The sequence below is a fragment of the Petromyzon marinus genome, chromosome 23 (genome assembly GCF_048934315.1).
Source record: "Petromyzon marinus isolate PM22_M1 ecotype Great Lakes invasive population chromosome 23, UKy_Petmar_22M1.pri1.0, whole genome shotgun sequence".
Taxonomy (NCBI): Eukaryota; Metazoa; Chordata; class Hyperoartia; order Petromyzontiformes; family Petromyzontidae; genus Petromyzon; species Petromyzon marinus.
In genome coordinates this window covers 2,155,001-2,168,442 of record NC_133689.1, presented here as the reverse complement: position 1 = coordinate 2,168,442, position 13,442 = coordinate 2,155,001, and the positions used below count along the sequence as shown (strand labels likewise).

The 13,442-nt window shown below is 50.2% G+C and overlaps 1 protein-coding gene across 4 annotated transcripts in view; it reads left to right on the top strand.

The window, feature by feature from the left end:
* The window catches only part of CLU (clusterin), a 38,207-nt gene that overhangs the window by 3,162 nt on the left and 21,603 nt on the right, over positions 1-13,442 (top strand). The window contains exon 1 of one of the 4 annotated variants that reach the window (XM_032959361.2): positions 4,862-4,998. The exons of 1 other annotated variant lie outside the window; for it this stretch is intronic. In XM_032959361.2, coding sequence (XP_032815252.2) covers positions 4,877-4,998 — 122 coding nt within the window. In that variant the 5' untranslated portion in view covers positions 4,862-4,876. Of the gene's footprint in view, positions 1-4,861; positions 4,999-5,530; positions 5,569-13,233; positions 13,253-13,442 lie in introns of those variants that run through there. 2 more of the 4 variants (XM_032959365.2, XM_032959368.2) reach the window with 2 other exon arrangements.

Sequence of the window (13,442 nt, the reverse complement as noted above, 5' to 3'; positions counted from 1 at the left end):
ATCCTTCATTGTAACGTTGTGTTGTTGTAACTTGCCGACTCGCACTCATCGCATACAAAGCTCCTTGCCACAAAGTAACCACGATACCACCTCGCTGATCTCGTCAAGGAGCAGAAACCATCATTATGCGAACTCCGATCATCCTCGCAGCAGCAGCAGCGGCGGCGGCGGCGGCTTGAGGCTCACCGGCGAAGCCACTGGAGCTATGCGCGTTTCAGTCATCATCTAGATTGAAAATGCATTTCTTCAGAACTGCTGTTTGTGTTTAGTTTATTGCCCTTCCCCCCGCACATCCGATTAGCGCGATTGGCTACGTACGTTGCGAGAGAAGTTCAACATTGTACATACCGACTGGATATCTGTGAATAAGAGCTTCAGAGTTCATGGGATTCCTCCTCCAGGATAAATAAAACATTTAGATTCTGATGTCACATATGGGCGGACCTGAATAGATTCTCGCTAACAGCGCTTGTCCCAAGTCTATTTTCGGAAATACCAGAGATCGTTGTCTGTTTGTATATTAACTGTACGAGTGTCTCCGTAGTGCTGATGCTGTGACACTGTATCAGGTACTCATTTAAGGCTGAGTGAACCTAGAGGAGGCCCACGACTGGTTCGGAGCTTTGTATGGAGCAACAGTCCAAGCAGTTTCAACACAGTGTTACACCGTCTAATGAAAGAACGCAACTCGACTGATGTGAAGTGAGACTTTAGCTGCCAAATCCATGTTGGTTGTGAACAACATTGACAAGGTATGGGAGCTCCTCCATCCACTGCCTGTAGCACTCCCTGATTACTCGTGGAGAGTTGAGCAAGTGGAGTGTTGGATGACATGAAATACACAGCGAGGTGCTTTCTTTTTTGTGGAACATTTGCAAGGCGACACCTCGTGACTGAATAATCCAGGCACAGAACGAGAGTCCCTAACTCCGTCGAATTGAGTAGCCATTACGATATCATCAGCATGCATAACACACGTGCGTGTGTGTGCACGTCACTGCGCCACCGCTCCCACGCAAAGCGCATACATTGAAGTTGCATAATGTATGGGGGGGCTGGGGGGGCACTGTTGTAATTTATATTATTAATTCTGCATACAGTGAGGGAAAAAAGCATTTGATCCCCTGCTGATTTTGTACGTTTGCACACTGAAAAAGAACGTATCAGTCTATAGTTTTAATGGTAGGTTTATTTGAACAATGAGAGACAGAATAACAACAAAAAAATCCAGAAAATCGCATGTCAAAAATGTTATAAATTGATTTGCATTTTAATGAGGGAAATAAGTATTTGACCCCTCTGCAAAACATGCCTTAGTACTTGGTGGCAAAACCCTTGTTGGCAATCACAGAGATTAGACGTTTCTTGTAGCTGGCCACCAGGTTTGCACACATCTCAGGAGGGATTTTGCCCCACTCCTCTTTGCAGATCTTCTCCAAGTCATTAAGGTTTCGAGGCTGACGTTTGGCAAATCGAACCTTCAGCTCCCTCCACAGATTTTCTATGGGATTAAAGTCTGGAGACTGGCTAGTCCACTCCAGAACCTTAATGTGCTTCTTCTTGAGCCACTCCTTTGTTGCCTTGGCCGTGTGTTTTGGGTCATTGTCATGCTGGAATACCCATCCACGACCCATTTTCAATGCCCTGGCTGAGGGAAGGAGGTTCTCACCCAAGATTTGACGGTACATGGCCCCGTCCATCGTCCCTTTGATGCGGTGCAGTTGTCCTGTCCCCTTAGCAGAAAAACACCCCCAAAGCATAATGTTCCACCTCCATGTTTGACGGTGGGGATGGTGTTCTTGGGGTCATAGGCAGCATTCCTCCTTCAAACACGGCGAGTTGAGTTGATGCCAAAGAGCTCCATTTTGGTCTCATCTGACCACAACACTTTCACCCAGTTGTCCTCTGAATCATTCAGATGTTCATTGGCAAACTTCAGACGGGCATGTATATGTGCTTTCTTGAGCAGGGGGACCTTGCGGGCGCTGCAGGATTTCAGTCCTTCACGGCGTAGTGTGTTACCAATTGTTTTCTTGGTAAATATGGTCCCAGCTGCCTTGAGATCATGGACAAGATCCTCCCGTGTAGTTCTGGGCTGATTTCTCCCCGTTCTCATGAGTGTGCTCCTAATCTCAGCTCGTTACCTGTATAAAAGACACCTGGGAGCCAGACATCTTTCTGATTGAGAGGGGGTCAAATACTTATTTCCCTCACTAAAATGCAAATCAATTTATAACATTTTTGACATGCGTTTTTCTGGATTTTGTTGTTATTCTGTCTCTCACTGTTCAAATAAGCCTACCATTAAAATTATAGACTGATCATTTCTATGTCAGTGGGCAAACGTACAAAATCAGCAAGGGATTAAATACTTGTTCCCTCACTGTAGCTGCGTGGGTGAGATTTTACACGTACACATGTTTTACAAGGCTCAGTCAAACCAAACATTTCCCGTTGCACAATCACCGCCGCCCCCACAAGGCTCCTGTCAAACATAAACACCGCATCATTGTGAGCGGGGGGGGGGGGGGGGGGGGCTGATCACGTGCATATCAGTAGCTGGTGCCGATTCAAATAGAAATTGAGGTCTCGTTGCGCGTGTGCACATTGTTCCGCGTCGCCGGGACGGCGTTAATTTCTTAGCGCGTCACGCGGAACGTGTTTACCAATCATCGGGCGCGTGCAGCGTGGCACGAGCAAACGTTGTATTTAAATGGAGATTAAATTGGTCGCGTGTTTGGTGGCAAGGATTGGAGTTTTGGTATATCATGTCTTGTGCGCTCCAATGCGAGTCTATGGGTATATCTGTGAGTCCAGGTGTGTATGTGGGTCTGTAGGTGTCTACGTACTTGGGAACCCGGTTTTACTCCATGGTTACTGAATCCCAGATTCGAACCCAGGATCCCAGCCATGCTGACTCATCGCAGGCATTCCAAGATGTTTCGATGTAACGGCTAACGGAACAGGCTCTAAAATGGTCAAATCCCAAACGAGCACAGTGAACGTTAAACATTTCCGTGACATCATTCGCAAGAGTAGGCCATTGTGTGCCGGCGTCACGGTACAATTTTTGAGAGAAATAAATGACACCGCATTTTACTCACGTGCGACAAGAAAAAGATCCCTCGTGTAGCCTTAACAGACTATTGGTGTCAAGTGCTGTTAGCGAGAATTTATGAAGGCCGGTACGGCACACGACGGGATTGGTAGCACACACACACAGCAGCAACAATCATCGCCCCCTGCTGTGGAAACGTTGACACAGGACCCTTCTGATCCGGAGCATTGAGACGATGAGGCTTTTCTGGGCAGACTTTCGACAAAAATAAGCCGCGCCTACGAGTTTCCTGGTCGTCTGCTGGCTAGGTTCCTCTCCACCACCACCACAACAAGAGGAATCATCTTGATAGCGGCTGATGCGAGCCGTTGCCGCTGAAACTCGCTGGGTAGCTGTATACACGGGATGTTTTCACGTGCAACAAATAAACGCTGAGCGGAATTGAAACGGCGGAAGAAGTGAGAAGACTTACCACGGTTAGTATAACATTGCTCTAACTCTTCAACGCGTGCTCCCATTATTGTGCGTATTTTACCACAAATATTCTGTTAATCCTATAGGGAATAAACCTCACAATAAAATAAATATATCTTGACATTTTATTATGAAATACCGGGTGCAGGGGGATTGTGAGAAGAGCATGAGAATGACAGTCGCCTCTTACTTTCCGTTGCAGAGCAACAAAGGGCTCTCGACTGGCGATTATTTAAAAAAATGTACGCGTGGACGAGGCTCACTGAAGGGGCCGGCTTGCCGGCTTGTAATCACCGCCGCGAGCGCGACACGCAGCGGTGTCGCAGCGCGCGCCCTCCCGGCCGTGTGTACACACACACTGTGCGTCTTCAATCATTCGCATATCCCGCACACAAACAAAGATTCCCCGTATAACCTGAACCGACTGTTGGGGCAAGTGCTGTTAGCGAGCACCTATGGAGGCCGGCACGGCACACGAGGTTGTGAGTGGTCAGCACCACGCCCGGCTGCCTTTGTCTCCCCAGTGGCGATGTTTACACACCGCACCAGGTGCTCATTTGAGGCTTAGTCGACCTAGGGGAGGCCCAGAACCGGTTTAGATAATCGTTACTGGTGTCGGCTGTGAGCGGGAATCGAACCCGGATCGAAAGGTTCGTAGCGCAGCGTAGCGCTAACCGCTACACCACCGCTCCTCCGCGCGCACACAAGCGCACACGCACAGGCGCACAAACACACAGGCACACACACACACAGGCGCACACACACGCACAGGCGCACAAACACACAGGCACACAGACACACACACAGGCGCACACACACACACACAGGCACACACACAGGCACACACGCAAACCCCCCGCAGCAGGACACACGGACGCACTCTGTACAAACACAGATATCGCTTCTTACCAACAACATAAACACAAACTCGGACGTAAACACTGTCCGCATGGAGCGGTCCACGGACACGCGCGGCGCAGTGACACGGAAACACGGCCACGTCTCGCCAAGCCGTGGCACCCACACGCGCCGCGTGTTTGCGAGCACCTATTGAGGTCGGGGCGAGTGAGTGTGAGTGGTTGGCTCAACGACGACGCGACGCTGCGCTATGAACCCCCGCCTCTTCAGGGCCACCCGAGTTCGACTCCCACTCCCGGCCGGTTCGATCTCCCGGGCGCGGCAGTATGAACAACGGCGCCAAGATTATTCTTAACACGCACGCCGCCTCTGTGCAACCCCGGGGCCCCGATGCTGAATGAGTGCAGCAAAGTCGATCCGATCCCACAGTGAATCCGCGTGTGGTGGGGTAAAGTGTGGGCTCATCTGCCAGCGTGCAAGGGGCGAATGTGCACACAAAGCCCGCGAGAGGTCCGAGAAGAAGGGCGGGCAGTGGCGTCACCCTCGGGTCCGTGCACCGCCACCTCGCGTCCGCCGTGCGGCGCTGTCGACCCCAAGCTGACGAGGGGGTGAGGTCAGTGCCGGATTATCCTCGTAGCAAAAGTCGCTACATACGTAACGACTTATGTAGCGACTACATATGTAGCAGCTATGTGGCAGCTATGTAGCAGCTACATATGTAGCCCCCACGCTAAATGCTTTAAAACGATAAATTCCGGCTCAGCGATTTTGCACTTGCTCTATTACTATAGTACTATACCGCCTTCAACTTTTTACAAACGACTGGGTGTTTAAGGTTAGCGATTTGTCGTATTATCTGGCTGTATAGCAAATGAAAAAAATACAATTACTTTACTAGGCAAATAAAACATGTACGTGTTTTAATATTTGTGTTTTATTTTATTTTATTTAGAGCCCCTCTATAACATATTCCACATGCCCCGCACTCGCTGAATCTGTCACTGGGTGAGGTGCACGTGGGGTCGTCAAAGAACAGCTATGATGATGGCGCTGTGAGTTTAAGCGACGAGCCAGCAAGCCTGGTTGTTCTCGAGTCGGTTCGAGCTGGTGGATGGGTTTGAGAGTTGTGTGCTGGGCAGTGCACCTTACAGAACGATGGGTCTGCCGGCCCGGCGAGAGTAAGTTGAGTCGCGCTCCACACCGCATCAACCCACACGGTTTGTACATCCCGTGTTCCTGTACAGGGAATTGAGTGTTCAGGTCCATACGGCGTACAGCCGTTTCAACACGAGCAAAAACAATACTTGACTATTTGTTTGTGTTTCTCCCTTGTGATGGGACTTTGTAGGATGAACGTTGAGATTTATAAGGGCACGGGGTGACCAATGAGGTCTGAATTGGTCTGTAATAAGGTAGGGCACTGATAAGGGGTTGACAGGGATGGTTGCCGTACCAGTGTCCGGTTGGATAGTTGGTTAGGGTTAGCGGGTAAGAGTTAATGGCATAATGGCAGGGATAATACTAATAGCTAGTTGATTATGGCTAGAGGTAGTATTTGATTGGCTAGGGTTAAGGTAGACCTATCATTAGCAGCTAATAGGAAGGGCTATATGGCTCGGGCTAATGGGAAGGGTTATATGGCTAGGGCTAATAGGAAGGGCTATATGGCTCGGGCTAATAGGAAGGGCTATATGGTTCTGGCTAATAGGAAGGGCTATATGGTTCGGGCTAATAGGAAGGGCTATATGGCTCGGGCTAATAGGAAGGGCTATATGGCTCGGGCTAATAGGAAGGGCTATATGGCTCGGGCTAATAGGAAGGGCTATGTGGCTCGGGCTAATAGGAAGGGCTGTATGGCTCGGGCTAATAGGAAGGGCTGTATGGTTCGGGCTAATAGGAGGGGCTAAATGGCTCGGGCTAATAGGAAGGGCTATATGGCTCGGGCTAATAGGAAGGGCTAAATGGCTCGGGCTAATAGGAAGAGCTATATGACTCGGGCTAATAGGAAGGGCTATGTGGTTCGGGCTAATAGGAAGGGCTATATGGCTCGGGCTAATAGGAAGGGCTGTATGGTTCGGGCTAATAGGAAGGGCTATATGGCTCGGGCTAATAGGAAGGGCTATATAGCTCGGGCTAATAGGAAGGGCTATATGGTTCGGGCTAATAGGAAGGGCTATATGGCTCGGGCTAATAGGAAGGGCTATATGGTTCGGGCTAATAGGAAGGGCTATATGGCTCGGGCTAATAGGAAGGGCTATATGGTTCGGGCTAATAGGAAGGGCTATATGGCTCGGGCTAATAGGAAGGGCTGTATGGTTCGGGCTAATAGGAAGGGCTGTATGGCTCAGGCTAATAGGAAGGGCTGTATGGTTCGGGCTAATAGGAGGGGCTAAATGGCTCGGGCTGATAGGAAGGGCTATGTGGTTCGGGCTAATAGGAAGGGCTATATGGCTCGGGCTAATAGGAAGGGCTGTATGGTTCGGGATAATGGGAAGGGCTATATAGCTCGGGCTAATAGGAAGGGCTATATGGTTCGGGCTAATAGGAAGGGCTATATGGCTCGGGCTAATAGGAAGGGCTATATGGTTCGGGCTAATAGGAAGGGCTATATGGCTCGGGCTAATAGGAAGGGCTGTATGGTTCGGGCTAATAGGAAGGGCTATATGGCTCGGGCTAATAGGAAGGGCTGTATGGTTCGGGCTAATAGGAAGGGCTATATGGCTCGGGCTAATAGGAAGGGCTATATAGCTCGGGCTAATAGGAAGGGCTATATGGTTCGGGCTAATAGGAAGGGCTATATGGCTCGGGCTAATAGGAAGGGCTATATGGTTCGGGCTAATAGGAAGGGCTATATGGCTCGGGCTAATAGGAAGGGCTGTATGGTTCGGGCTAATAGGAAGGGCTGTATGGCTCGGGCTAATAGGAAGGGCTGTATGGTTCGGGCTAATAGGAGGGGCTTAATGGCTCGGGCTGATAGGAAGGGCTATGTGGTTCGGGCTAATAGGAAGGGCTATATGGCTCGGGCTAATAGGAAGGGCTGTATGGTTCAGGCTAATAGGAAGGGCTATATGGCTCGGGCTAATAGGAAGGGCTATATGGTTCGGGCTAATATGAAGGGCTATATGGCTCGGGCTAATAGGAAGGGCTGTATGGTTCGGGCTAATAGGAAGGGCTATATGGCTCGGGCTAATAGGAAGGGCTATATGGCTCGGGCTAATAGGAAGGGCTATATGGCTCGGGCTAATAGGAAGGGCTATATGGTTCGGGCTAATAGGAAGGGCTATATGGCTCGGGCTAATAGGAAGGGCTATATGGCTCGGGCTAATAGGAAGGGCTATATGGCTCGGGCTAATAGGAAGGGCTATATGGTTCGGGCTAATAGGAAGGGCTATATGGCTCGGGCTAATAGGAAGGGCTATATGGCTCGGGCTAATAGGAAGGGCTATATGGCTCGGGCTAATAGGAAGGGCTATATGGTTCGGGCTAATAGGAAGGGCTATATGGCTCGGGCTAATAGGAAGGGCTGTATGGTTCGGGCTAATAGGAAGGGCTGTATGGCTCGGGCTAATAGGAAGGGCTGTATGGTTCGGGCTAATAGGAGGGGCTAAATGGCTCGGGCTGATAGGAAGGGCTATGTGGTTCGGGCTAATAGGAAGGGCTATATGGCTCGGGCTAATAGGAAGGGCTGTATGGTTCGGGCTAATAGGAAGGGCTATATGGCTCGGGCTAATAGGAAGGGCTATATGGTTCGGGCTAATATGAAGGGCTATATGGCTCGGGCTAATAGGAAGGGCTGTATGGTTCGGGCTAATAGGAAGGGCTATATGGCTCGGGCTAATAGGAAGGGCTATATGGCTCGGGCTAATAGGAAGGGCTATATGGCTCGGGCTAATAGGAAGGGCTATATGGTTCGGGCTAATAGGAAGGGCTATATGGCTCGGGCTAATAGGAAGGGCTATATGGCTCGGGCTAATAGGAAGGGCTATATGGCTCGGGCTAATAGGAAGGACTATATGGCTCGGAATAATAGGAAGGGCTATATGGCTCGGGCTAATAGGAAGGGCTATATGGCTCGGGCTAATAGGAAGGGCTATATGGCTCGGGCTAATAGGAAGGGCTATATGGCTCGGGCTAATAGGAAGGGCTATATGGCTCGGGCTAATAGGAAGGACTATGTGGCTCGGAATAATAGGAAGGGCTATATGGCTCGGGCTAATAGGAAGGGCTATATGGCTCGGGCTAATAGGAAGGGCTATATGGCTCGGGCTAATAGGAAGGGCTATATGGCTCGGGCTAATAGGAAGGGCTATATGGCTCGGGCTAATAGGAAGGGCTATATGGCTCGGGCTAATAGGAAGGGCTATATGGCTCGGGCTAATAAGAAGGGCTATATGGCTCGGGCTAATAAGAAGGGCTGTATGGTGAGTGAGAGTGCATTCCATTGGCCCCTAGGCTCCTCCCAGGCACACGCTGGGCACTCCTCCCCTGCTGCGAGGCGCGCGTTGTCCTGCGGAGTGTGGTTCACGCGGGCTGTGGTACACGGAGTGTGGTTCACGCGGGCTGTGGTGCGCGCGGGCTGTGGTGCACGCGAGGAGGTTCATTCTGGAAATCGCTGAGCGGCGTGCGGCTGACGCAGCTGCACGGGGGGGGGGGGGGGGGTGAACTGCGTGAGTGAGTGTGTGTCTGTGTGTGTGTCTGTGTGTGAGTGTGTCTCAGTGTGTGTCTGTGTGTGAGTGAGTGTCTGTGAGTGTGTCTCAGTGTGTGTCTGTGTGTGAGTGTGTCTCAGTGTCTGTTTGAGTGTGTCTCAGTGTGTGTGTGTGTGAGTGTCTGTGTGTGAGTGTGTCTCAGTGTGTGTCTGTGTGTGAGTGAGTGTCTGTGAGTGTGTCTCAGTGTGTGTCTGTGTGTGAGTGTGTCTCAGTGTCTGTTTGAGTGTGTCTCAGTGTGTGTCTGTGTGTGTGTCTGTGTGTGAGTGTGTCTCAGTGTGTGTCTGTGTGTGAGTGAGTGTCTGTGAGTGTGTCTCAGTGTGTGTCTGTGTGTGAGTGTGTCTCAGTGTCTGTGTGAGTGTATCTCAGTGTGTGTGTGTGAGTGTCTGTGTGTGAGTGTGTCTCAGAGTGTGTCTCAGTGTGTGTCTGCGCTATGAACCTGGCGACCCGGGTTCGATTCCCGCTCACGGCCAACACCAGTGACGATTATCTGAACCGGTCCCGGGCCTCCCCTAGGTCGACTCAGCCTCAAATGAGTACCTGGTGCGGTGTGTAAACATTGTCACTAGGGAGACAAAGGCGGTCGGGCGTGGTGCTGGCCACCCACCCCCTCGTGTACCGATCCGGCCTTCATAGGTGCTCGCTAACAGCACTTGCCCCTACAGTCTGTTAAGGCTATACGGGGGATCTTTGTATCTTTGTCTTAGTGTGTGTGTGTCTGTGTGTGTGTCTGTGTGTGTGTCTGTGTGTCTGTGTCTGTGTGTGTGTGTGTCTGTGTGTGTGTCTGTGTGTGTGTCTGTGTCTGTGTGTGTCTTAGTGTGCCTGTGTGTGTCTGTGTGTCTGTGTGTGTGTCTGTGTGTGTGTCTGTGTCTGTCTGTGTGTGTGTCTGTGTGTGTGTCTGTGTGTGTGTGCCTGTGTGTGTCTGTGTGTGTGTCTGTGTGTGTGTCTGTGTGTCTGTGTCTGTGTGTGTGTGTGTCTCTGTGTGTGTGTCTGTGTGTGTGTGTCTGTGTGTGTGTGTGTCTGTGTGTGTGTGTCTGTGTGTGTGTCTGTGTGTGTGTGTCTGTGTGTGTCTGTGTGTGTGTCTGTGTGTGTGTGTCTGTGTGTCTGTGTGTGTCTCAGTGTGTGTCTGTGTGTGAGTGTGTCTGTGTGTGTGTCTGTGTGTGAGTGTGTCTCAGTGTGCGTCTGTGTGTGTGTGAGTGTGTCTTAGTGTGTGTCTTAGTGTGTGTCTGTGTGTGTGTCTCTGTATAAGTGTGTCTTAGTGTGTGTCTGTGTGTGTATCTGTGTGTGAGTGTGTCTTAGTGTGTGTCTGTGTGTGTATCTGTGTGTGTGTGTCTTAGTGTGTGTCTGTGTGTGTGTTTGTGTGTGAGTGTGTCTTAGTGTGTGTGTCCGTGTGTGAGTGTGTCTTAGTGTGTGTCTGTGTGTGTTTATCTGTGTGTGTGTCTTAGTGTGTGTCTGTGTGTCTGTGTGTGTGTGTGAGTGTGTCTGTGTGTGTCTGTGTCTTAGTGTGTCTGTGTGTGTATCTGTGTGTGAGTGTGTCTTAGTGTGTGTCTGTGTGTGTGTATCTGTGTGTGAGTGTGTCTTAGTGTGTGTCTGTGTGTGAGTGTGTGTCTTAGTGTGTCTGTGTGTGTGTGTCTTAGTGTGTGTCTGTGTGTCTGTGTGTGAGTGTGTCTCATTGTGTGTGTGTGAGTGTGTGTCTGTGTGTGTCTGTGTGTGTATCTGTGTGTGTGTCTTAGTGTATGTGTGTGTGTCTTAGTGTCTGTGTGTGAGTGTGTCGTAGTGTGTCTGTGTGTGTGTGTCTGTGTGTGTGTATCTGTGTGTGTGTCTTAGTGTGTGTCTTAGTGTGTGTGTGTGTCTTAGTGTGTCTGTGTGTGTGTCTTAGTGTGTGTCTGTGTGTGTGTGTCTGTGTGTGAGTGTGTCTCATTGTGTGTGTGTGTCTGTGTGTGTGTCTGTGTGTGTGTCTTAGTGTGTGTCTGTGTGTGAGTGTATCTTAGTGTGTCTGTGTGTGTGTCTTACTGTGTGTCTGTGTGTCTTAGTGTGTGTCTGTGTGTGTGTCTGTGTGTGTGTCTGTGTCTGTGTGTGTCTCTGTGTGTGTGTCTGTGTGTGTGTCTGTGTGTCTGTGTGAGTGTGTGTGTGTGTGTCTGTGTGTGTGTCTGTGTGTGTGTGTGTGTCTGTGTGTGTGTGTCTGTGTGTGTGTGTCTGTGTGTGTGTCTGTGTGTGTGTCTGTGTGTGAGTGTGTCTCAGTGTGCGTCTGTGTGTGTGAGTGTGTCTTAGTGTGTGTCTTAGTGTGTGTCTGTGTGTGTGTCTCTGTGTAAGTGTGTCTTAGTGTGTGTCTGTGTGTGTATCTGTGTGTGAGTGTGTCTTAGTGTGTGTCTGTGTGTGTATCTGTGTGTGTGTGTCTTAGTGTGTGTCTGTGTGTGTATCTGTGTGTGTGTCTTAGTGTGTGTCTGTGTGTGTTTGTGTGTGAGTGTGTCTTAGTGTGTGTCTGTGTGTGTTTATCTGTGTGTGTGTCTTAGTGCGTGTCTGTGTGTCTGTGTGTGTGTCTGGGTGTGAGTGTGTCTCAGTCTGTGTGTGTGTCTTAGTGCGTCTGTGTGTGAGTGTGTCTTAGTGTGTGTGTCTGTGTGTGTCTGTGTCTTAGTGTGTCTGTGTGTGTGTATCTGTGTGTGAGTGTGTCTTAGTGTGTGTCTGTGTGTGTGTATCTGTGTGTGAGTGTGTCTTAGTGTGTGTCTGTGTGTGAGTGTGTGTCTTAATGTGTCTGTGTGTGTGTCTTAGTGTGTGTCTGTGTGTGTGTGTCTGTGTGTGAGTGTGTCTCATTGTGTGTGTGTGAGTGTGTGTCTGTGTGTGTCTGTGTGTGTGTATCTGTGTGTGTGTCTTAGTGTATGTGTGTGTGTCTTAGTGTCTGTGTGTGAGTGTGTCGTAGTGTGTCTGTGTGTGTCTGTGTGTGTATCTGTGTGTGGCTTAGTGTGTGTCTTAGTGTGTGTGTGTGTCTTAGTGTGTCTGTGTGTGTGTGTCTTAGTGTGTGTCTGTGTGTGTGTCTGTGTGTGAGTGTGTCTCATTGTGTGTGTGTGTCTGTGTGTGTGTCTGTGTGTGTGTCTTAGTGTGTGTCTGTGTGTGAGTGTATCTTAGTGTATCTGTGTGTGTGTCTTACTGTGTGTGTGTCTGTGTGTCTGTCTGTGTGTCTGTGTCTGTGTGTGTGTGTCTGTGTGTGTGTGTCTGTGTGTGTGTGTGTCTGTGTGTGTGTGTCTGTGTGTGTGTCTGTGTGTGTGTGTGTGTCTGTGTGTGTGTCTGTGTGTGTGTGTCTGTGTGTCTGTGTGTGTGTCTGTGTGTGTGTCTGTGTGTGTGTGTGTCTGTGTGTGTGTGTCTGTGTGTGTGTCTGTGTGTGTGTGTCTGTGTGTGTGTGTGCGTGTGTGTGTGTCTGTGTGTGTGTGACTGTGTGTGTGTCTGTGTGTGAGTGTGGCTGTGTGTGTGTCTGTGTGTGTGTCTGTGTGTGTGTCTGTGTGTGTGTCTGTATGTGTGTGTGTCTGTGTGTCTTAGTGTGTGTCTGTGTGTGTGACTGTGTGTGTGTGTCTGTGTGTGTGTGTCTGTGTGTGTGTGTGTGTCTGTGTGTGTGTGTATGTGTGTGTGTGTGACTGTGTGTGTGTCTGTGTGTGAGTGTGACTGTGTGTGTCTGTGTGTGTGTGTCTATGTGTGTGTCTGTGTGTGTGTCTGTGTGTGTGTGTCTGTGTGTCTTAGTGTGTGTCTGTGTGTGTGACTGTGTGTGTGTGTCTGTGTGTGTGTGACTGTGTGTGTGTGTGTCTGTGTGTGTGTCTGTGTGTGTGTGTGTCTGTGTGTGTGTGTCTTAGTCTGTGAGCGGTGGTGTAGCGGTTATCGCGACGCGCTGCGAACCCGGTGACCCTTAGTTCCCGCTCACGGCCAACACCGGTGACGATTATCTGACGGTCCCGACCCTCCCCTAGGTCGACTCAGCCTCAAATGACTACCTGGTGCGGTGTGTAGTAAACATCGTTACTGGGGAGACAAAGGCGGTGGGGCGTGGTGCTGGCCACCCACCCCTCTGCCGTGCCGACCTTCATAGGTGCTCGCTATCAGCACTTGCCAAAACAGTCCACACGGTATTTACAGGCGGGCCCTGTGTGTAGCGGTGCGTGCGTGAAACGTTACGGTATTTACAAATGCAAATGTGTGCGCGTGTGTATGGCTATGGTATGGGGGTGTGTGTTTACGTGGGGGGGCGTTGTGTGTTTTTGTCTTCTGGCATGTGGGATTCATTGGCAATGGAAGGGCGAGTTTACAAAAGCTTCTAATCTCATCGCATTACTGTGTGCGTGGGTGTGCGCGTGTCTATATATGCA